Below are 23,976 nucleotides of genomic sequence, written 5' to 3' on the forward strand. Positions count from 1 at the left end.
TCTGGATCCGGATTTTGAATCTTCACCATTGACAGATGGAGCCAAAAACTATATATAGCATGATATCTCAAAAAGTTATTGGGCTCGATATGTTCTGCTGGATCAGGCATTGCGTGGTGGAGGTATGTGCTCTACCGAGTGCCCTTCTAGTTCCTTTTGTTACATCCTGATGCTGTTCGTGTTTCCCCCTCTCTCCTGTTCCTTTTTTAGGTCATCTCTACCGAGATGACCTAATAAAGCCGGACCAAATGTCCGTACGTCCATCAACAATTTGTCTTTCCGATCTTGCTGAAACTTAGTATGTGGGTAGAGGTCGATGAGTGTTGCACAACAATATAACTTTTGTCCTGGTTCAAGGTCAGGGACGAGGTCACGTAAGTTATAAAAATCGCCATTTTCAAAACCTATCTGGTCTGCCATTCTACAAGATATTCGGCAACTGTTTATTGATTATGATAGTAAAAAAATATTATCTTGTATCTAACCGGACAGATTTTTGAATTTCCTTCCCATTTGATCGTCACGTGATCTGGAAGATGGCCAAAAACGCCGATGCGATTCGCAAAGAAGGAAGGAAGGAGAAATGAAATATAAATAATATGGAATAGGCAAAGCCTCGAAGCGAATGTAGAATTCTTCTTGCATTCGCTTATGACTTTACATAAAACTTGTTCACAACTGTGTACTTGCCAACTATACCGTGGTACATGTAAGCGCCGCACAGCTGATGATTTTGACGCAATTTCCGGTTACTTCGGCCTGGATTCGGGATCAGCGAACAAATAATGTAAATCACGATTAAAAAATATTTTTTGATGATGCGGGAGATACCTTTATTAAAATTAACTTTGGGGGAAAAATAATCGAATAAATAAATAAATAACCGATCACTTCTGGTCAAGAATAAAAGAAATTAAAAGTTCCAGAAAGAGTTTCAAAATCACTCCCGGTAATGTTAAATACTAAATAAACACTTCCTGTCATGAAAAAATCACCTTCGGAAGTATAAAATTAACTTTGGGAAAAAAATAATTGAATAAATAAATAAACACTTCTGGTCATGATCTCCCGGCATGCATCATTCCCCATGACAAAAACCGGAAACAAAAAAAAAAACCAGCAACAAAACAAAAAACTGAAGCAAAATGGTCATAGCCAATGACACAGATTCACAATTGCGAAGGTATTGTGTTGTTTTTGTTGTTTCCTATTCTCTCATTTGCACGCGTTAAGTAATATTCACAAGATAGAAATAAAACCCAATCGTGTTTATACACCGCACAGCGTTTAACAACAACCGGAAGCAAAAAGTCATAGCTAATGACATGGATTCCAAATAGCCAGGGCTATTGTGTTGTTGTTGTTGTTGTTATTTCCTATTCTCTCACGTGCACGCGTTAAGTATTAAGCTCACTTCGTTCGCTATAAAACACATTTTTAGCCTTTTATATTTATACATTTTCCGCCGAAGGTGCAAAAGTTTCAAAACCCGAAATGTAAACGTCGGCATTTATTTTCAAAATATAATTTCGTGCGCGCGCGCGCCAAAATGTCGAGTCATCTTTAACCAATCTGCGCAGTCGAACTGCGCAGTAGTCCGGTCATGGCATCTGAGCAGTGGCCAGCGTGGTTCAGATCGACTGTGGTTTCTGGGGCGAAGGTGATTGTTAAGAAGTATGTCGGCGGTATAAATTCGAGTGACTGTATTGGTGATTTAATCACGCAACATCTTGACAACGAATATTCTGGCCGAACGATTGCATCAATTCAGTGCATCAGCAGGGATGATTCGCAGGCTCCTCTCGATCGTGCCGATATCTAACATAATCACCGGCGGACATAGGGCTGCAGGCTGTGGGGCGAGGCCACGGATCCCGGATGAGGGGATAAGTGATAAATTATGCCACATGCTTCGCGCTTTCTGATTAATATATCAATGAGTACATTCCAGAATTAATGAATCTGGCATACAAAATGTTTTTTCATACCTGACATGTTACTTTGTGCAGTGTCACAAAACTTCTGTGGAATTAATAATTAATGAATTTGCTAGCTCTAACGATTTTTCAAACCTCAATATCTCTATAAATACTTGACCAATTTTCATTCTGAAAGTTGCATTATAACCAGTGAAGAATAATCTACAGGATTATCATAATCTCCGAGAGCTAAGCCTATTTTTTCGTTTTTTTTCTACAACCAGAAGTGAAATGTCCCCAGAGAGTGGACGGACTGGAAAACCACGTATTGCACTTACTGGTGATTATGATGTGTTAATCCGGGTACTAAATGAACAATACATATTTATTAATTATGTCATTCGTAGTATTATCCTAGTGTATCTCTGTGAACTATTTCAATCGAAACGGTTAGTTTGGACTGTTTTGCGGTTACCTGAACTGAACATTGAGAACTAGTGGTATTATAGAGATGACCGTCACCCCCACACAGGGGTAATTTTGTTCTGTTAATTCTTCATCCGTTCAGTGTTCTATCTCTTCCCCGATCCTCCACTCCGCATACAAAAAAGTCTGGTCATTTGAAGAGATAGCATGTCAAAAACCGATCATGTTCTTCAGACACTGGGATGTTAATAGGAGATGCATTCATGCTAAATTAACATAGAGAACAACACCACCTCCATGACCGTTGTTTCTGCTCTTCATTAGCAAGGAATAGTGTGGGGTCATGTGAACATTTTCCAGGACGTTTTCCTGGAACCAAGTCTTACTGATGGACACTGTCTGAATCGTCGTCGTGGAATAATACAATAAAATTCATCAAATTAACCAAGCATTCACCATGTACACTGATGGGAGCATGACCAGTTTGACTAGATATCACCCTACTGTGGAGGTGTAGGGGATAGGACTGCCAATGTAATTATTCTTCTCTCAAAAACAAAACAAAAAAGAACGGTACACTTAATCCACCTGCTCATTTTAATGAGACTGCACTGTACACCCACCGCTTGGCCTACTATTTAATAATTAATCAAATACAGAGGATGACAAAGTTTGTTGGGGTGGAGGGGATCAAATGTAGAAAAGTCTCATTAGAAGGAGATCAAATGTATCAACAAAAGGAAGAGCATTATTTGCATTTAACATAAATACATCTCCAGGCAATGAGGTTCAAAAAATGTTCAAATTTCAGCACAATTAAAAAGAAAATACAATTCCTCTCGGCGCATCCAAACTTCGAAGTTAAATTTGAGTTACTGATTTGTGTTCCATCTGAGGAATCCTTTTGGATACTGTGTCCCTAGTTCACTTTGCATTTCCAAATTTAAGATAAAGACTTAGTACTGTTTGTTCCAGAGGTGTCCAAGGGGGGTTTTGGATGCGTTAACGAGTACGGGTTCCACCGTGGCCAAAACCCGCTGATGGACGTCATCCTCCGATCCACTTCCTACGATTTCCTGTAACACATGAGTGTAGAAAGAGACACCAATTGTATGAAAATGACTGTTCAAGTTCAGCAAAATTATTTTATGCAGAAGATATTCGTTTTTTTTGGTTTAAAAAAAAAAGTTCTGCTGTTAAGGCCCGGTCACACCTTGACGTTTTAGCCAACGTATGCCGATTTTTGAATTTTTTTTTTCTAAAACGCTGGCACACGTTGAATATGTTATGGGTAAGTTTTGATAACATTGAGAGCACGCTGAAAAACACTGCCATACGTCGTTGTACGTTGGCTTTAAACGTTGTACTTTTTGGTTGTCCTCAAATTTTTTCATGCTTGAAATTTCACGACATATGCCGGCGTATGACTCAGACGTTCCGCTACGCTGGCCACAAGTTGTATGCACGGTCTGCGATCGTTGACAGACGTCAACACATGCTACTTGTAAGTTAATCATAAGTTGAGACACGCCGAGCTAATGTTTAGCGTACCCGAAACTTATTTCTAACCTATGATTAACGTGTTGTTGGCACGTTACGCGATCGTTGCCACACATCGACAGACGTTACTTTTAAGTTACTCATAGGCTGAAAGACGTCGGTATAATGGATCGTCCTTGCGTCAGCGTCCACGGCCACGGCCAGGACACTTATTTGCAGCATTCTTCAAACTTTTCTTCAGCATGACGAGGATGTTCACACTTCGATGTCAAGCTTGGCTATGATTCCAATTGTCCATCGGCAGCGTCTATTTAAAATAGTCGAGTTTGAGCGTTTTAACACGTTCAGAAGAAACGCTTCAAATTTCCAAACCCCAGCGTCAAAAAACAAAGGCGAGTGACAGCAATTTAAATCGTTCATTGTAAACAATGAAAATAGCTGAGTGGTACCGTTTAAAAGTCGTTGAGTGGAAAAAAAATCCAATTGTTGAGCGCAAGCGTCTACTTTCAATAGTGGAGATGCAGCCATTTAAATCGTTGAGTGGCAGCCTATGAATAGCAAACCCCACGTCACCGGCAAAGATAAACTGCCGCACGATATGGATAAGTTAGGCTATTGTTGGGCATAGTTTGTGAACGCTGGCTTCACGATAATTATTCGTTGGTATATCGTATCTATAAGTAATCAAAGCGCTCTATGCACATTATTAGTTCATTGTGCATTTGTCCAACCCGTTATGAATAGACCTAAATCGTAAAAACAAGCTATAGCTCATTGTTGAAAAAGCCCCGTAAAAAATTAGCTGCGAAGAACTTCGAACAATGGTGAAAAGATATCTCCTACCCGTGGACACGCGGACGCAAGGACGATCCATCATAACCCACACCCTCCCCCTCACACTCACCTACTACTGCCAACATGAACAAACTACTACTAATACTGATACTGAGACTGATACTGTTACTGCTGACATGGACATCGACTCAAAAACACTGTTGGGTTCCCCTTTTATGAGCAGCATTTTTATATACCAATTCCCAAAACCGCTGGGAACACGTCTTTATATGGCAGTTGTAAGCTAGAAACACGTTAATTTATTTTTTTTTGTCGACCGGAAGACGTCATTGGAATACGTCTACATACGTCGATGTGTGTTGGGACTACGTAAAGAATTGGTTCAAAGCACGTCAAACATAAGTTAGAAATAAGTTTCGTGTAAAAAAGACATTACCGCGACGTGTTTCGACTTATGAGTAGCCTTTGTGGACGTGTGTAAAACTTATCCCCATCGCATGCGGAACGTGTGTCATACGCCGAGTACGTCGTAAAATTTTGAACATGTTTAAAATTTCTTGACGTACTCTACTTACGACGTATGATAGCGTACTTTAGCGTTCTACTCACGTATACCAAACTTACTCATACCGTATTTGACGTGCCCCAACGTTTTAGACACATTTTTCTTAGGTCGGCATACGCTGGCAAGATCGCCAAGGTGTGACCGCGATGTTGACACTTCCATTTCTACGGCAGTTATGATTCGAATCGTTGTGCGTCAGCCTTTTAATAGGCTACGTCACGACATCGTCGGCGATGCGTGCAACGCGCTATGCCTAAGTTAGACTATCGTTGGGCATCGGTTGTGTAGGCTGACAACAGGTTCAGCATTCGTTGGTATAAGTTATCTATAACACAACGAAACGTTCTGTGTCCGTTACCAATGCGTTATACATAAGACCAAGTCGCTATGAATACGTCCGAATATTTAAAAAAAAAACATCAAAAGTTCAACGTGAGCCAGCGTTTTAGATACATTTTAATACGTTGCCATCGCTGGCTAAAACGTCAAGGTGTGACCGGGCCTTTACGTGCAGCGCAGCATACGTGCAAGTCAAACATGATATGGAATTCACACTTGAGGTCTTGACTGGTTTCTTCATTGAACCTCAACATCAAGCCTGAGCCTTGTTGCCACGTTTACACAGAGTCAACCTGTAACAAGTGGGCTGAGAGGGCAAGCGATTTACCTGCTCAAAAAGCAGGGTCCAACAAGTTACCTGGAGACACACTGCCCATGATGCAAGACGCTGGGTTGCTAGTAGTAGTTATGGTCGATCAGAGACAATGACATAGTGTTTGAAAGAAAATGTGTTGCAATAATTGAAATCTAAAGGTATTGATAATTTGACAGCACAATGCAAGGAAAAGCCAAAAGCGTGCAAACAGAATTGTGAGGGATTGAAACATCATAACAAATGAAGCAGATCTGTCACGTTCCTTATGAATGGTTTTGTTAAGTGGTATATTGACGGTGTGTGAATCGCTTGGTGGTATACCTAGGATTCACTGTAGAGCCAATTACTTAATCTGTCAGACCTCTCATGTTTGTTGGGGCTAAACGGGGATTGTAAATATAGTCAAGTAAAATGTGACAAGTGGTAATACTAGAACTTGGATTTTAAAAACAGGAGGTTCTGCCATTTTGCTTGCAGGCAAGAGGAGAGAACATAGAAATATGGAACGTCACACGTGAAAATCCTTGTTTACGTATAATCTCAAAGTCGGGACGTGTGGCGTAAATGGCAATACAGCTTCGTCGTTACCTTCTCACCCATGTCCTCAATGGGGCAGTGTAAACAGGGTCCTGATTTCCCCACAGTAAAGTAAAAAATTGAAATCGTCTCACCCAATGCACATCTGGATCGTTGGCGAGTTTCCTGAGGCATGATGAGGCATTACTCTGGGCCACGCTCGTTTCATAACGCTCGCAGCCAAACCGGTGTGTCTGTCCTGGCAAACCAGTTGGAGTTTCCAGCAGAAGGACGAGGTCAGGGCATGGAAGACCTCGATCTGGGGCTTGGCACCAGGATAAAGATAGACCCTGACAAAAAATAGCAGAAAAGGTATTTACACATGGAGTAGATCATTCTTTGACAACATAAAGCTTGCTGATCAAGTCTCAGAAAAAATAATTTCAAAAAATACCCCCGAGAGGGACTGCCGGTCATCTCTGCCAGAGGTCGAAAGTAACTCTGTGCCAGACTGGAATAGGGGCAGTTCATAAAGTACGTACGCTCTACTCCCGGGTTTCAAAACCACCCACCCCCTCTGTATGCAGGCTAGTGACCACCCACCCACCCCCCTTATACATCGCTAATCGCTTGCAAAGCCAGCAGTTCCTTATGAACCCATGTTTGTAAGCCATGACAATGCAGTCCCTCGTGGTGTAATTTACCTTTTTATTTTAATATCACAGCACATGTCATTTATGAAAATAAAAGTACAAATTGACATTCAAAACAATGTTAATGTCATAAATGAAAGTAAGTGTGCATATAAACTTGTGTTCCATTGTTTTAGTTAAATCTGACAAAAGCTTCAAATGTAATATTTGTCTCGGAGAGTCCCGGTTCTTAATTTTTTAATACTTTTATTTTTGTATGTACGTACTTTATGAACGGCCCATACGGGGAATCAGAACGAATTTGAAGGGCTATAAAATCGGAACGAGAGCAAATTTCAAAAAAAATGGCTCATGTTGTTCTAGATAATAGTCCATAGTATCTGAATCACTAATAACATTTGATCTCTCTTGATAAATGAGGGAGGAGATACGATTTGAAATTCGCAACTTTGACAGCCTCGTGACGTTGACCTCGACCTTGGACGACCTTGAAAGTTATATCGTTGTGCACGTCTCATCGACCTCTATCCATTCCACTATTGGTTATTTGTCTCCACTCGGTTTGATTGTGGACGGACGGACAGACTTCGAGACTGGGGTTATTAGGTCATCTCTACTGAGATGATAGAGATGACCTAAAAAAAAAAAACAAGCAGACCAATGCAAAAGTCATTTAACATTCACTAAGTTTTGAGATAATTTGTATTTTACTGTCACGTGCACATTCTATTGGGCACAATGTAAGGGTGATCACATGACACCTTAAGTTTATATTTTAGAATAAGCCCAACTTCCGAATGGGGTAATACAACTTGAGGTGGTTTTCTGCATATTGTTAGGCAACTCAAAAATTTTATTACAGCAGATTTTTGTTGTATTCCATCCATACAAGTGTCGATGCTAACGTTCTTGAACAAACCCGGCAAGAGCTAGAATATTGTCTTGATATTCTCCGGGTAACGAAGAGTGCTCAAGTCGAAGTGGAATAACGACAATGAGTGAACATAAACTTTTTCAGATGCTCTTTTCAATAAAGCAAACTCCATCAATATGTGTTTTAATTAATTATTCATCGTGGTTCAAAGTTGTAAAGGTTTGATGTGATTACCCTTATACAACTCGTGCCATGCACGTCATTGATCGCAAACCAAATAATTTTCCATTCGCCGTTATCGTTTTTTTATTTTACAACTTGCATTTATATTGAAAAATAATCCCTGGACTCACCCACCACAACTCTGTGTTATATGTTCAATTTTATTTTATTTTAATGGAACCAGATGTCTCATCACGTAAAGGTCGTGTCCATGCCAGACTTCCACAAATCATATTCTACTTCACTGTGGAATACCGATGGCATGAGCAAATAAAAAGCATTTCAATGCAAAGGGAAAAGAATGTAAGCAAGTCAGGGAAGGCAGCATAAAAATATGCAAGGTCCATCCCTGCATCCTTTTATTAATGTAATTAGCCTACAGACAATATATTGTAGTGGCGCGATACAGCCCAGCCACGTAAACGCCTTTAAAATCTATCGAGGGTCGGGCTTGGAATTTTTTCCACGCCATCCCTACATACCCAGTGTACTGACTGTACCATAATGAGAGCAAATTTACAATGCCAAGTCACCAAAGACTACATATTAATGACAATCGCTCATTCTAATACTCTGCTTCACTGGAGTGAATAATTAGCATCATATGTGTGATCATTCTTAACGTGTCATTCCAGGACTAAGATATTAGGGATCTTCTTCTTCTTGCGTATGGCAGCTTTGCTGCCGGGTCGCTATCGTTTCATTGGGGCACGACTACACCGCTGATACTGTGCCCCAATATCAGTACACCGGTACTCAATTTGCCTACCTCAGAAGGATGACAGGCTGAGTCAACCCCACCTGGTGTTAATTCAGCGACGAACAGGGCTCGAACCCAGGACCCTAAGATCCCAAGCCAGCCACCCTAACCAATAAGCCAACACCAGGCTATATTTGGGATAAATTTCACTTTGTCGCATTCCATAAACAATATTCACAGTAAACTTTCATTGATGTGAAAATGTTGTTTTTGCATCATTCCATACTACTTCAACATGGGTAATTGCCCCATAATTTACAAATTGGTTTGTTGTAAGTTGTTGTTGAAGCAAAATTTTGTGCCAACTCTGAACAAAATTGGTCAAATGGTTCCCGAGATATGACCTTTCAAAGATGACCGCATGTGGACTTGAAATTGTCACATCTCAGAAAATACTTCTGTGAGAGAGAAGAAATCAGACATTTTTGGAAAGATTAGAAACTACTTTCACTTGAAATTTTTTTTATCACCTTTGAAGATCTGTGGGATTCCATGCCTTGATGCCTGACATTTGACCTCAAATTTGACCTCACATTTGGCGTAATCAGTTTAAGATTTTTCAGTCACACTAGTGTACAGATTTAAGCCACAGGTCCTGAAAATTAGCAAAAAGGAAAGTAAGACGTCAAATAATTTGTATTCTGAAATGGTGGCAAAAAGTAATATTCAACATCAGAGCTTGTGTTGCTGAAGATAAGGTAAGATTCAGTCGTCTGAGCATGGGAATACTGCAAACACACTGATACATGTTGAAATCAAAACTAGGGCATTCATGCTAGTTTGTCTGAGGGAGCCCTTATTTCAATCTCCCTCAGTCATTGGAGGATTCACTTTGCTGAGAATGTTCACGATTGTAACAATGAGAATGTCTGGGTTTATGGGATAAGAAAATCATGTGGAAGACCCATATGGGGGGAGAAAATTTAGGGTTATGCCTTCGCTTTCATCTGCTGGTACCAGCAAACATGCAGTCTTATCCATCGAGCTCTGTACTTTGGATACGTCAATCTTCATGCTTGGGAATTTGTCACTGAAAGCACAGTGTGTTTCGTATAAATTTCCCAGAACAAGACGTTTCTGCTTACATAGTTTATTGCCACCTGGTTCCCTCATTGAAACAAAATCCTTTCTCCCAATTTGCTGATTTGGGCATCTTGAAAAAACAGGTTCTATTTCTGTTCAAGGAGTGTCCACTGTCCAAGAAGAGGCTCTATTTCTAGATACTCCATTTCATTTGGCTCTACACGCCCTTATATGCCACATGTAATAGAATGCTTTTGTGTTCAAAAATATTTTACGTTTACAGAAGAAGTAAAATTATGAATCTTTATACACTCGAAAAAAAAGTTATGAGTTTGGTACATTATAAATCGCACAATTATTCAACTTTGGTACATTATAAATTGCACAATAATTCATCTTTTGTGTTCAAATTTGGTACATTATAAATTGCACAATTATTCATCTTTTGTATTCAAATTTGGAACACAATAAATCGCACAATTATTACTCTTTTGTGTTCAAATTTGGGACATTATAAATCACACAATTATTCATCTTTTGTATTCAAATTTGGAACACAATAAATCGCACAATTATTACTCTTTTGTGTTCAAATTTGGGACATTATAAATCACACAATTATTCATCTTTTGTGTTCAAATTTGGTACATTATAAATCGCACAATTATTACACTTTTGTGTTCAAATTTGGTACATTATAAATCGCAAAATTATTTATCTTTTGTGTTCAAATTTGGGACGTTATAAATCGCACAATTATTTATCTTTTGTGTTCAAATTCGGTACATTATAAATCGCACAATTATTAATCTTTTGTTTTCAAATTTGGGACGTTATAAATCGCACAATTATTAATCTTTTGTGTTCAAATTTGGGATGTTATAAATCGCACAATTATTAATCTTTTGTGTTCAAATTTGGTACGTTATAAATCTCACATTTATGACTTGTGTGCAAATTTGGAACGTTATAAATCGCACAATTAATCTATTGTGGTCAAATTTGGAACGTTATAAATCGCACAATTATTTATCTTTTGTGTTCAAATTTGGTGCATTATAAATCGCACAATTATTAATCTTTTCTGTTCAAATTTGGGACGTTATAAATCGCACAATTATTAATCTTTTGTGTTGAAATTTGGAACGTTATCAATCGCACAATTATTTATCTTTTGTGTTCAAATTTGGTACATTATAAATCACACAATTATTCATCTTTTGTGTTCAAATTTGGTGCATTATAAGTTGCACAATTATTAATCTTTTGTGTTCAAATTTGGGACGTTATAAATCGCACAATTATTCATCTTTTGTGTTCAAATTTGGGACGTTATAAATCGCACAATTATTCATCTTTTGTGTTCAAATTTGGTACATTATAAATCTCACATTTATGACTCTTTTGTGTTCAAATTTGGTACATTATAAATCCCACAATTATTAATCTTTTGTGTTCAAATTTGGTACATTATAAATCGCACAATTATTCATCTTTTGTGTTCAAATTTGGTACATTATAAATCTCACATTTATGACTCTTTTGTGTTCAAATTTGGTACATTATAAATCCCACAATTATTAATCTTTTGTGTTCAAATTTGGTACATTATAAATCACACAATTATTCATCTTTTGTGTTCAAATTTGGGACGTTATAAATTGCACAATTATTTATCTTTTGTGTTCAAATTTGGGACGTTATAAATCGCACAATTATTAATCTTTTGTGTTCAAATTTGGGACGTTATAAATTGCACAATTATTAATCTTTTGTGTTCAAATTTGGGACGTTATAAATTGCACAATTATTTATCTTTTGTGTTCAAATTTGGTACATTATAAATCTCACATTTATGACTCTTGTGTTCAAATTTGGTACATTATAAATCCCACAATTATTAAATTTTGGTGTTCAAATTTGGAACATTACAAATCGCACAATTATTCATCTTTTGTGTTAAAATTTCAAAATGGGAGTGGGGAGAGTGACTGCTGTGAAACTTACAGGTTTGCTGGCTGAATAAGCAACTCCAGAAAAAGCGTAACGGTCAAGCACAAGGGTCACACCAGCAGCTAGGTCGTTATGCATTTGCTGCCTGCCAGGAACAACACCACAAAACAGGCAGACAAGTTGAAAATAAAAACATAAAGGTAATTATTGGACAATGGCCATCTCAAAGCTGAAAACAACAGTACATTTTGAATTTTATCAGTCGGCAATTTTCCAACAGCACTAAACTGATTGTCAGGGATTATGGTTACGTTTCTGAATGATAATGTACCCAGAAAACGCAATGGCGTTTTCATTAGTTACTCTCAATAAGTAGGGTTTAAGCTGTCATTTGCCGATTCAAAAAATACAAATCAAAGTTGAATTTAGCGAATATATTTCATTACAAGTTCGTCAAAAAGCTAAATCGAAGGCCCGACCTTAACGTACGTCATTGACTACATTTCTATCGGCAGCATGATTCATCATCGTCGACTTTGATGTCATCACATCAAAATTTCTTCAGCTGTTCTTATAACCATCAGCTTAAAATTTTCATCCTAACTTTATTCCAAACCTTCATTCAAATCTGTAATTTTTTTTGAACTGCTCTTTCCACCGAATTCATAACGTACATGATGCAATCCACTTGTAAACAATGCACATGCACATGATTCACCTATGGCACAGTGCATTTCTCGTTTGATGAAGAAGAAAGAGAGAGAAAGAGAGAGATGATATACGACATGAATCATCTCAGAGCTGGCGTTTTTGAATCATTATTTTTTTGTATACATAGTCTAGCCTCGTGAAAGAGAGAGTGCACTGAACAGATCAGGACCTAACAGACAAAAACCGGATGCAAAACACGCATGCATGGAGAAGGAAACTCCAAGGAGGATAAAGTGGAAATTTAGGAGGGATGTGGGTGGGGTAAATGAGGGTAGAAAATATCATTGTTTTGGATAATGTTTCTTTATTATAGGAAGAGGATGATTTAGAGCACACATTGACATAATATAGCACCATGTCAAACAATCACAGAAATAGACTTCTTTAATTATATATACAGGGTGATCCATAATGAAGTCGTGATTTTAAATGAAGAAATACCATGTCGTTAATGTAAATAAAATACCAAAATAGTTTTTCCCTGATTTGTGAATGTCAAATCTCGACACAAGCTCCTGCGTTCTCAGCACATTTTTTTTTCCATCATTCCACATTTCCTCCTTAACACTTAAGAAACTCCTCTGGCAAATCGGCAAAGACATTGCAGATAGAATTTTCTAATTCGTCCAAATTAGCATGTTTGCTGACATACACTTTTTTTGTATACATTGTCGCTCATATGAGAGCTCACAGAACACACAACAAAGGGGGGGGGGCAGGAGACAAGAAGGGTGGGAGAGGGAAGGACAAAACTGTGGGGAACAGAGACATGAAGAGATATGTGGAAGCGAGAGGGATGAGGCGGGGTACACAAGGTAAACAAGGTGGACACCACAGTGACTTTCAGGTCCTTACATGACAGGGAACTTTCGGGAAGGAAAGCAGGGAATTTGAAGGAGGTGGGTTTGGGGTGGATTAACGGAGGAATAAAAGATTGTGGTTTTGGATGAGGGAAGATAAGAGGTGGTGGTAAACAGCAATTTTGAAGACCTGGAGGGAAGAGTGGGATTGAACAGTGTGGGAGTTTGTTCGAAATGCAGGGAAAAAAAAAAGAGGAATGAAAGAGTGAAGGTGAGCAGTGATTCGTGATTTTGGTAGTTTTACCAGAAGGGGGTTGCTGGCAGACCTTGAACACCCTGCAGAAATATGGGGGGGGGGACATCTGGCAAACAGAGCAAGGGGGGGTGCGAGACCAGAGAGGAGACGGTAGAAGAAAGAAAGGCCACCGACATGCTTGCGTTGAGAGAGTGAGAGGCCCAAAGACTCAGCATCACGGTGGGAGATACCAATGATTCTAAATGCCTTGGTTCTCACAGCGTGAAGCCGAGAAAGGTGAGAGGCGGGAGCACCAGCCCAGGGGAAAGAGCAGTACTCCATCAGGCTGCAGACGAAAGCTTTGTATGTGGTCAGGAGCCCAGATGGGCCAAAGAAGGACTTTGCACGACGGAGGATGCCCAGTCGGCGACTGGCTTTGGAAATGTGGCTTTCCCAAGAAAGATCATGGCAGAGAGTGAGACCCAGAAGCTTGAATGAAAGGACTTCTTCAAGAGGATTGTTTTGAAAGTAGATGTGGGGGGTGTGGGAGGTTCCAGACGGTCCATTCAGAGAGACATAGTGAGAGTGTGAGACTTGTCAGGGTTGAAAGACATGTTCCACGTGTTGGACCAGTTTGTAATTTTACCCAGATCTGCAGAGAGCGAAGAAGCTGCTGCTTGCCAATCTGAGGGATGACAGATGGTATGGCAGAGGGTAGAGTCATCAGCAAAGAGATAAAGAGGATTTTCCAGAGAGTCAGAGATCATTGATGAAAACCAGAAAAAGAACATGGCCCAGAACACTGCCTTGAGGAACTCCAGCCTGGACAGGAAGTGGGGATGAGAGAACTCCATTTATGGCCACACGTTGGCTGCGACAGGAGAGGAAGTCTGTGAGCCATGAGTGGAGATGGCCTTGGATACCATAGGAAGAGAGTTTGGTGAGTAGGGCAGGGTGCCAGACCATATCGAAAGCACGCGATATGTCTAGGGAGATGGCTCTGATTTCATGTCTGGCATTGAGGACCTCCATCCATTGTTAAGAGAGCAGAAGCAGCATATCCAAGGTCGAGTGACCTGGTCTGAATCCAAATTGATGATCGGAAATCAAGCGATTGGCGAAGAGGAAGGATTTAATGTCTGAAATGAGGATGGATTCCATAACCTTGCTGATGATTGCGAGAAGGCTGATTGGTCTGGTCTGTAGTTGCAGGGATATTTTTTTGCACCTTTTTTATGCAGAGCTGTAATGTTTATGCCTGGTGTTGGCTTAATGGTTCGAGTGGTGGGCTTGGGATCCGAGGGTCCCGAGTTCAAATCCCGCTTATCTGTTGAATTAATACCAGGTGGGGTTAACTCGACCTGTCATCCTTCCGAGGTTGGCAAAATGAGTGCCAGCATGCTGGTATACTGTGTCGGAGTGGCGATCCATCCAGGATTGTACCTAATAGCCAAGGAGACTGCTTAGGCAGCACCAGTGCTCTGCACAGAGTTTGGTCTCAATGGATGGATGGAGTAATGTTTGCTGATTTCCAAGCAGATGCCAGATGACCTTGAGCATATGAGAGGGTGAATAGAACAAAGAGAGGGTGGGCAATAGCAGAAGAGCAGGTTTTTAGGACACGTGGGCTGATGCTGTCTGGACCAGTTGCAGAATCTGAGTTGAGGTTTGACAGAAAGCGATGGGTTTCGTACACATGATTTTGATGCAAACATGTAGTTTAGGCATTCAGCCTTTTCACGTGCGGTGTCAGCTGTGCGGCCATTTGAGGTTAAGTCCATCCCCACACAAAAATAACAATTATTGTTATTATTCAGAAAAGAAAAATTGCACGGGGACTCCTTTGTACGGAGGGTACCATCTTGCATAAAAATTGTTTCATCTGTGTTGTCCAGTTGCTGAATCCTTCAGTCATTCATGGTTGCATCCATCTCGTTAACGTTAGCAAGTTCCTTGTTGGTGAATGATGTTGATGGTCAGGCAGTTGGGACATCAAATGTCAATTGTTAGAACAGAGAGTATTTCCGAGCTTTGGGAATACACTGATGCAACAAACAATATCAGATTAATTAAAGTTATGGCACATAATAGGGTCCCTACACATTTCTTGTGAAAAAAATGAATGGCAAATTTTTTTTTAATTTTGAAGGTTACATTTTTCTACAGAAAATACAGTTAACAAGTCGGGGTACAATCAAAGTACACTGCCCCAATGCCAAATAAATAAATTAATCCTCCAGCGCTCGCCATTTCTGGGGCACCTTCGGCAACCGGCGATCCCGCTGTGCAGCACATGGAGACAGCATTGGGAGGGAGCTGTGCACGTCTGAGGTGAATGTGTACAAATGATACTTAATCACCATGCAGCACATAAAGATGCAATTGAATGATTAATTGCATAATTAAAATAAATAAATAATCGGGGAAAAATTACTTTCTTAATTGGCTAATCGCGTACCAAAACCACCCCCGTTTCATCCAAATCTGTATAGTTTTGAAAATTAAGTAATTCATCGAAAAATGAATAATAAATCGATTGATTAATCAATAAATCAAAAATACCCTTCAGAGCCAAATCATTTGTTCATTATCATATCCAAATCTCAGCTAAAATGGTGTCTGAGATATTGCCCAGACGAGAAAAAAAATTAGTAATTAATAAATCGATCATAATTAAGTAATTAATTAATTGATGAAACAAAAAATACCATATTTGCCAAAGCACATCTTCACTTTTGTCCCCAAATTTCAGCTTCTAACTATACGAGATATCGCCCGGGCAAACAAGAAAGAAAGACAAGTACAGGTACATTCAAAGTACACCGCTCCCATCCACACAGTACTAATAAATGACAGTGTGTGTGTGTATGTGTGTGTGTGTGTGTGTGTGTGTGTGTGTGTGTGTGTGTGTGTGTGTGTGTGTGTGTGTGTGTGTGTGTGTGTGTGTGTGTGTGTGTGTGTGTGTGTCCTCCATAACACCAAAACCATGAAACCTAGCAGCCTGAAACTTTGCAAGCATATGAAGAAAACTCCAAGGAAGTGTATCACTGAAAATTGGGTGTTTGGGAAAATTGAAACTCCCCTTTTGAAGACAATTAATCGCCTTATTTAATGAAATCCTTTCTCAGGCACATCTTTGGACACCTCGGTCACATTCTATGGGGGTCATAATTCGCAATTTTGTTCAGCCAATTCAAACATGCCTCTGTTTGGAAATACGATCTACTCTGATGGACTAATTCAAGTATATAATCAAAATATTATGTCGGATTTGAGAATCGGATCTGGTGGACAAAATAAGTGTCAAAATCTGGAGTGAAATCTGAAAATTTTAACAAATTAGCGATTTTTATAACGTATTGTATTTAAGCCAAGCATTACACTTAACTTTTTCTGCTGTTCTTGGTTACATGTGTGCGGTGCGCGTGTTTCGCGGGGGCTAGATCTGAACTCAAACTTGAGCCCATGGTGCTTGGCGCTGTGGAGGAGGTTATGAGGAAGTCTTGCAAACCGTGTACTTCTGCAGCGCTGAAGCCTCAGGAACGGACGTGCTGCAGCATTGAAGCCATGCGGGACATGCCACCGTAATTGGGGATTGGTGGGTGGGGGGGAATAAAGTGTCTGTTGGCTTAACAGTGATTACTCAAGTTCCCACATTGAACAGAATGGTAAATAAGAAAGTACTGCAATGGGGTTGCATATGAGCAACCCCCCACACACTCCACCTCCCCTATTGTTCCTTTTGGCCTGATCTGTTCCGTGTTTTACCTCTTCCACAAGTCCGAACTCTGTTAAAATAGGTAATGTTCTTTTAAAGAATTAACAATTCTGACCAGGGAAGTTTGTATTTGCACAATTTTTCTCGATTTTCCAGGAGTTTCACGGACTTTTGACAAGTTTTCCCAGGACTTTCCAGCACTGGAAAATGCTTTCTTATTTTTCCAGGACCTTCAAGGAATGTGTGAACCATGCTTGTATCCATTCAATGATAGCATCAGACAATCTTTATGCAAGTACTAGTATAAAAGCCCATCAAAAATGATGGGTTGGAATTGGTTTATTTAAAATATTCAAGGAAACTGGAAGATATGATGTTTTGTCGCAAGAAAAAGAATGTGATTGAAAACAGTACATGTACAAATGTGATCATATTTTCTTTATCTTCTGGGACGTTTCATTTTGACGGTACAGCCTCGTGAGCATGCCAAAGTCTGAAGTCTTGGCCTAAGCGCGAGGTGTACGATTATCTTCTTTATTTATTAAACATCCTATAGACATAAATGAACACTCATTTTACTATGCACACATTACACATCACATGCAGCGAATTTCACCTCCCTACGCCTTGCATTTATTGTTATTTTTAAAAACGATTCTGTACACTGCCCTTGAGGCTTGGTTTGCAAGCCACCATCTACAATTCCAATGGAAGAGATGTAATTACTCTTTTATGAAAAATGTTTTTCGAGTTTCTTTATCCTGAAAAATAGACCTTTGTGAGCACACAGTCGTGTTAAAAGATTGGCCTTGAAAACACTTCTTAAATCGTCCTTATGAAGGGGGACAGACAAATACACAAACACATGTTTTATATAGGTAAATAAAACACTTTAAATATCTACATTGCCCGACCAAAGTAAAATGCACTCCCCTTGTTGTAAACAAACAATGTATATATTAATACTGAAGGACCAATTTTGTGCTCCTCCTAGCGGTCGTGTCATGTTTTTCTCGGTACTGTGACCTGGACTGAAAGAAACTTCGTACCTGTGAGAGTGCATCGCACATAGTGGCAATAGTCAACTTTCAACTCTGAAGCAAAATAAACACTTTTCGTTTTACATTCGTTTACATGGCGACGTGTGACGTCACCGCTGAGAGGCGTAAGGACGTCATGACATCATCGGTCATTCACTGACGTCATAATGTCTGTCGTCGACAGACCGTCACCACTGAGCGGTGTAATTCCACTCCTCGAAAATAGCGTCTGCAATGTAAAACCCTCTTCTGCACATGCTGACTACCTCAGAAATGGAATTTGACACAAGAAACATCGTATCTTCTATCTGTATATTAATACTGAAGGACCAATTTTGTGCTCCTCCGAGCGGTCGCGTCACGTTTTTCTCGGTACTGTGACCTGAGAAGTTTTGACACGGTGTACATCAAAGTAGATACGTGCACAAATCAGGGGACTTCTTCATAAGGAGTAGTGTACACCAAAAATATCATGTACAAGGACGTTTTGTAGGCCTCATTCGTTAAGGCCATGGAGTACATCGACTGGGATCCAGCTCTTACAAGAGCCACCACTGGTTGTCATATTGGGCTCATGGAACGGAATCCGTCTGTGACGGGGTTTCGGCTTGTATTTAATCATCTATGATGTTAACAAATCAAATGTGCTTGAACCCCTGAAGGCATCAAATAAATGATATTGCATGACAGCCTGAATCAGATTTTTCCAAATGTTGAATATATTTTGTTTCAGTTCTCAATTATTACTTCGCAGAGGTCAGCTTTTCAGTAGCTCCAGATGGATGTTCCCAGACGTGTTTGATGGCATTCATCATGTCAGGACTCTGTGGTGTCTCAGCAAGATGCTGCAGTTCAATCAGTCTCTTCCAAGGAGAGCATGCGTAACCATCTTCTGGACATATGGCATGTGGAACTATCTTTCCAAACTAAATGCAATCCAAACTGCAAAATGCCTTGCTCGTATACAAGAAAGCCTTTCATCATACCAACCTTCATGTAAAGTGGGAAGTCCATCTTGCTTTTTTTTCTGACAATGCCGGATAATGTCAAAAATCCCAGAGTGAGAAATCAAAGTCACTGCAACAACAACAACTTCTTCTTGTGTAAGGCAGCTTAGCTGCCAGGGTAGCTATCATTTATTGGAAGCACGACTGTGTCGCTGATGCAGAGCCCCTCTACCAGTACACACTGGTACTCATTTTGCCTAACCACTAAGCCAACACCAGGCTCACTGCAACAACAACTACAGTATGTGTACAAAATACTGAGACTTGATTCCTGCAATCTGTTTGTTGTTCCAATAACGTTTGAATGGATTAAGAGGTTTTGATGGCTTTGGACTTTGGATCAGTGTCACAATCCTTTTGCTTCAACATCATTTCAGAAATTTTTTAAATTTAATTTGAAAAAAAACAAAATCTCACCTGCCAGTTTGGGCATGTATGGTGAGAATGCCAATAACAAAGGTAGTTGAGTTCATGTAAAACCAGACTTAGTTGGGAAAGAAAATTTTGAACAATTATTTTTTAAATGCACCAAATTTTTCATTCACTCCAATCATTTTGTTGTTTTCATCGACATGTGATGAGACATTTAAGTTTTGTTGTGGAGGTAGGTAAGTCTGCAATTAATACTCCTTTTGCCAATGGCACTGATATGAAGAAATATGAAAGCTAAATGTAGAAATAAAAGCAATAAAGGAATTAGTTAAACAAGAGCTCTTACACAAACTCCCATCTGTTCGCAGAGAAAAGCAGATGGATGGTACGATCATTCATCTCCAACTTCTTTTCCAAATAGGCACTGATCACTTGGCCAATAGATGTTGAACGATCTGGAAACATAAATACAAAAGTTTATTTTTGAACAGCCATAACCAATCATCTTTGCGAAATTCAGCATACTCAATCACAGCCCAAGTGTTTCACCATTACGAATATCACAATGTTCCACTAAGTGTCTGTCTGCTCCAAATGCTCTGTCCACAACACTCAAGTTTTCTTATACTATTCCATCGTCCTCACTTGCTCCCTTTCTGCTGTTTAAATCCATGCTCCGGCAACTCGATCTTTGAAGATCTCCCTCTCTTTTACACTCCAGGCCACCGCTTCCATTTCTCTAACCAGTGTCCAGAAACTTCGGCATGGATCCATTAACCCAGCACTGCTCAGATGTCCGTGTATGGATAATCTGAACGTCTCCAGCAATTGATTCACATGTGTCCATGATAATAGCACAATTCCATTCCCAAGGGATGAAGCAAGACAGTCGCTGGATTTCAATGAAACAGCACAGCAAGGGTATCATGCAAATTTTTTTTTTTTTTTTTTTTTTACAATAATTTGAAATTGTTGCTGTACCTTTCTAGCATGTATTATTTCTTAGCATTATCGATTATCCAAGTTTGTTAGCTCTTTATTTTATTGTTTGGATTGTCTGCTTTGGTTGTATGAGCTATTACACGAGCTTTTTGATTTTTTTGTCGTCTCAAAGTGTATTACAAGTTGAAGAAATACCCCTCAGAGGCTTGTGGATCCTCAAAAGGATAATGTTGGGGTCAGTGCAGGTAGACAGGGAGCTGGAGATAACCCAGCTGGATTGGCTTGTGGGGTTCTGGTTCCCATCATCCCGGTGAATAAATGCAGATCATCACCAAACCTGTGTTAGGTTTGACATCAAAATGCCATTCCAAAGCACAGTCAGGGCTAGATCATATCACATCATCAATCATAATGAATAATATAGACATAAACAGAGACATTTTGAAGGACATTACCATAAAAATAAAACCACAAAGCTTTTCGTTGTGCTCTCATCAGGTGAAATTCGCATAAAGTGAATGAGTAATGAAGAAGAACAGTCTAATAGACACCTATCAACAAAGTCAATTCTGATTGGATGTTCTCTACTGACGCATCATCATCTCCCAACGGTCTCGGTTGGAGGAGCTTGTTCAGTGTTCAGCTCTCCAATTGGAGGTTGCAGAGTCTGAGGCGGAGCCGCTAAGGCTGTTGTAGATTCTTCTTCATCAACATCTGTGATCGTGAGACGCGTTCGATCATGAGACAATCGCATTTGTCTGTACATTTCAATTCCACTCACACCTTCCACCCATAGAAAACATATAACTGCTTGTTGTTTCTCACATGTACAACTTTCCAATGGTGCTGTCATCTTGGTCATGTGAGTCAGTGGCCAATCTGCAACCCAAGGTTATTGCCCAATGAGCTCAATGCAAGGGTGCTCGCCTACATTGCTGAAAATAAATATTAATGCATATAATCACGTGTGTCGCAATATCGAAAAGTGGCGTACTTTATTGACTTGAGTTATGGCAGCTAAATTTTTGAGGCCTGTAATTGAAGATCGGCCAACTGGCTAATAAGTACAGTAGAAAGCTTTCAAACAAAGACACAATAATGACCGCACTGTGGTCACAACCTGCAACAAAATCCAGTAACAGGCAAATTGTGAAACTCACATGTAAAACACTCATAAAAGATGAACAGCACAATTGGGAAACACATTTACTGCGCTATTAAAAGATTAACTTGACACCTCTTATCCATGTAAATCTCCGCCATGGTTATATCAGAATGAGCTGACTAGTCACATGGTCACGGATTGTTGAACCCCAATATGCGGCCGTTCTAAAAGTGTCACCAAATTTTAGTTAGTAATTTACGTAATGTCACGCTTGATTACGTAACGTGATATAATGCTTCATTACCATGCGTTCTGATGGGCTTGATTAAACTTTACGATTATTTGACATCTGATTAGATTTTTCGGGGTCCCTCATCATTAACAACACTAGACCCAAATAAAGCCAATGGAAATCTGACAAGGGTCTGGCAGCTATCCGACCAGTGGGTGCACATTTCAAAAATCGACTCGCAACAACAGCAACACGGAGCTCTTGTAGACCAACAACATTTGCAGGTAAAATACATTTTAAAACTCGAAGGGCACTCGGTAGAATGCATACCTCCTCCACACAATGTCTGATCCAGTGGAACACATTGAGCCCAATAACCTTTTGTAATATCATGCCGTATATCATTTTAGCCCCATCTCTCAATGGTGAAGAATCACTTTAAAAATTCTAGTAGCCGGATCCGGATTCGGATCTTCACCAAAATCTAATCAGCTCGTCCTTGTCACACACCCAACCTGCCCACCAAATTTCATCTGAATATGTCCACAACTTTTTGACATATCCTGCACACAAACAGACAAACAAACAAACAAAAATAGGGTGAAAACATAACCTCCTTCCACCTTTGGTGGTGGAGGTAAATAAATGACTGCAAAAAACTGACCTGGGAAGCGCATCAAACGCACTTTATGACTCCTCCTCTTCAACTCTTTCTGTAACCTGCTTGACTGTGTACTTTTTCCACTACAGTCTGCTCCCTCAAAGACAATAAGAACTCCACGCAATGCATTGTCTTGTGGACAATCTTCCGATGCTGTAGTGCTGTCAACAAGATTTCCGATAAATTCCACTTCCTTTGATTCTTCAGTTCTGGAAACAGAGTTAACACAGTTGTAATTCCTAAAAAGACAGGTGAGAGAAGAGAGACATTAAGAGAAAGAAAGTCACATGAGGCCAGGTTACACCATGTCACAACAGCCAATCGGGTCAGTGGTTATCAAGTTCAATTCACACCCACTCCGATCGGTCATTGACGGGTAGTTGAGTGACAAGATTTATCCGCTTGAATATCAAGGGCCAATCAGGCCAGCTAACTTTATCATGCAAGATTATTCAGAGATGGAGATGGCAATAAAATGGCAGATGTTCGCGTCCATGTCAGCAGAGAGTAAGTTTCAGTGGAGGGAAACTATGAAAGTGAAAATATTAATTTCTAGTGGTCCGATTTAACTGTGTAGCACCAATTGAGGTCTAGTAGGCAAAATGAAACCATATACGCAAAGTGCTTGCAAGACTTAAAGAACCATGGCATTAAAAAAAAGAGCACAATCGAACATTGTGAGAAGCTGAATAAATTGAAGCAGGACTACACAAAGTTAAATCAGCAGAACAACCGGAGAGGTAAGAGCTACAAAAATGAACCTGTATTATGTCTTCAATTTAATTTTGCAGGATGAGCCTGCTATAAATGGTGCTGGCAGCCAGGATTCAGATATTTGTATGAAGATGGCAATGGTAACTTCAGATATTAGGGTTTCTAGAAACTTCAAACATGCAGTAAACACATTTTCACCAAGTAATCATGTATAGTTCACCAGACCTGCAATCCTCTATGCGTACTATGTTTTGAACGCAAAACTTTGAAAATGAAGTGCACAATCATACATCAGTCTGTGAAAAATGGAATCACGTATCAAAAAGTTTCTGAAGTGCATAGCGAATAACCACGAATAGTAGTTTTCACTATTGCTTGCCTTAATTAATGTGCTGAGTGGAATTATAGATTTCCTTCTCATCGAGTATGTCGGTTTATACGGCTGCTGTTGTCGGATTCACGAGTAACAAGATGCATTCTCAAGAAGCATTTAGCTCATCTGCCCTTCTCCGATAGAATGATAATGGTCCAACTCAATGAAGGAATGTTACTTCAATCACATCACAACAGTAACCGTT

The 23,976-nt window shown here is 39.7% G+C and overlaps 1 protein-coding gene across 2 annotated transcripts in view; it reads right to left on the reverse strand.

Moving 5' to 3' along the window:
• Positions 1-2,924: 2,924 nt before the first annotated feature.
• The window catches only part of DTYMK (deoxythymidylate kinase), a 33,667-nt gene continuing 12,615 nt past the window's right edge, over positions 2,925-23,976 (reverse strand). For both annotated transcript variants that reach the window (XM_085883979.1, XM_085883980.1), the window contains exons 5-9: positions 22,688-22,893; positions 20,091-20,199; positions 11,916-12,006; positions 6,532-6,726; positions 2,925-3,421 (exon numbers count right to left, since the gene is read on the reverse strand). In XM_085883979.1, the coding sequence (XP_085740105.1) occupies positions 3,302-3,421; positions 6,532-6,726; positions 11,916-12,006; positions 20,091-20,199; positions 22,688-22,893 (721 nt within the window). In that variant the 3' untranslated portion in view covers positions 2,925-3,301. The remainder of the gene's footprint in view (positions 3,422-6,531; positions 6,727-11,915; positions 12,007-20,090; positions 20,200-22,687; positions 22,894-23,976) is intronic.

The sequence above is a fragment of the Eptatretus burgeri genome, chromosome 6 (genome assembly GCF_056783735.1).
Source record: "Eptatretus burgeri isolate ZD-2024b chromosome 6, Ebu_testis_v1, whole genome shotgun sequence".
In the NCBI taxonomy this organism is placed as follows: Eukaryota; Metazoa; Chordata; class Myxini; order Myxiniformes; family Myxinidae; genus Eptatretus; species Eptatretus burgeri.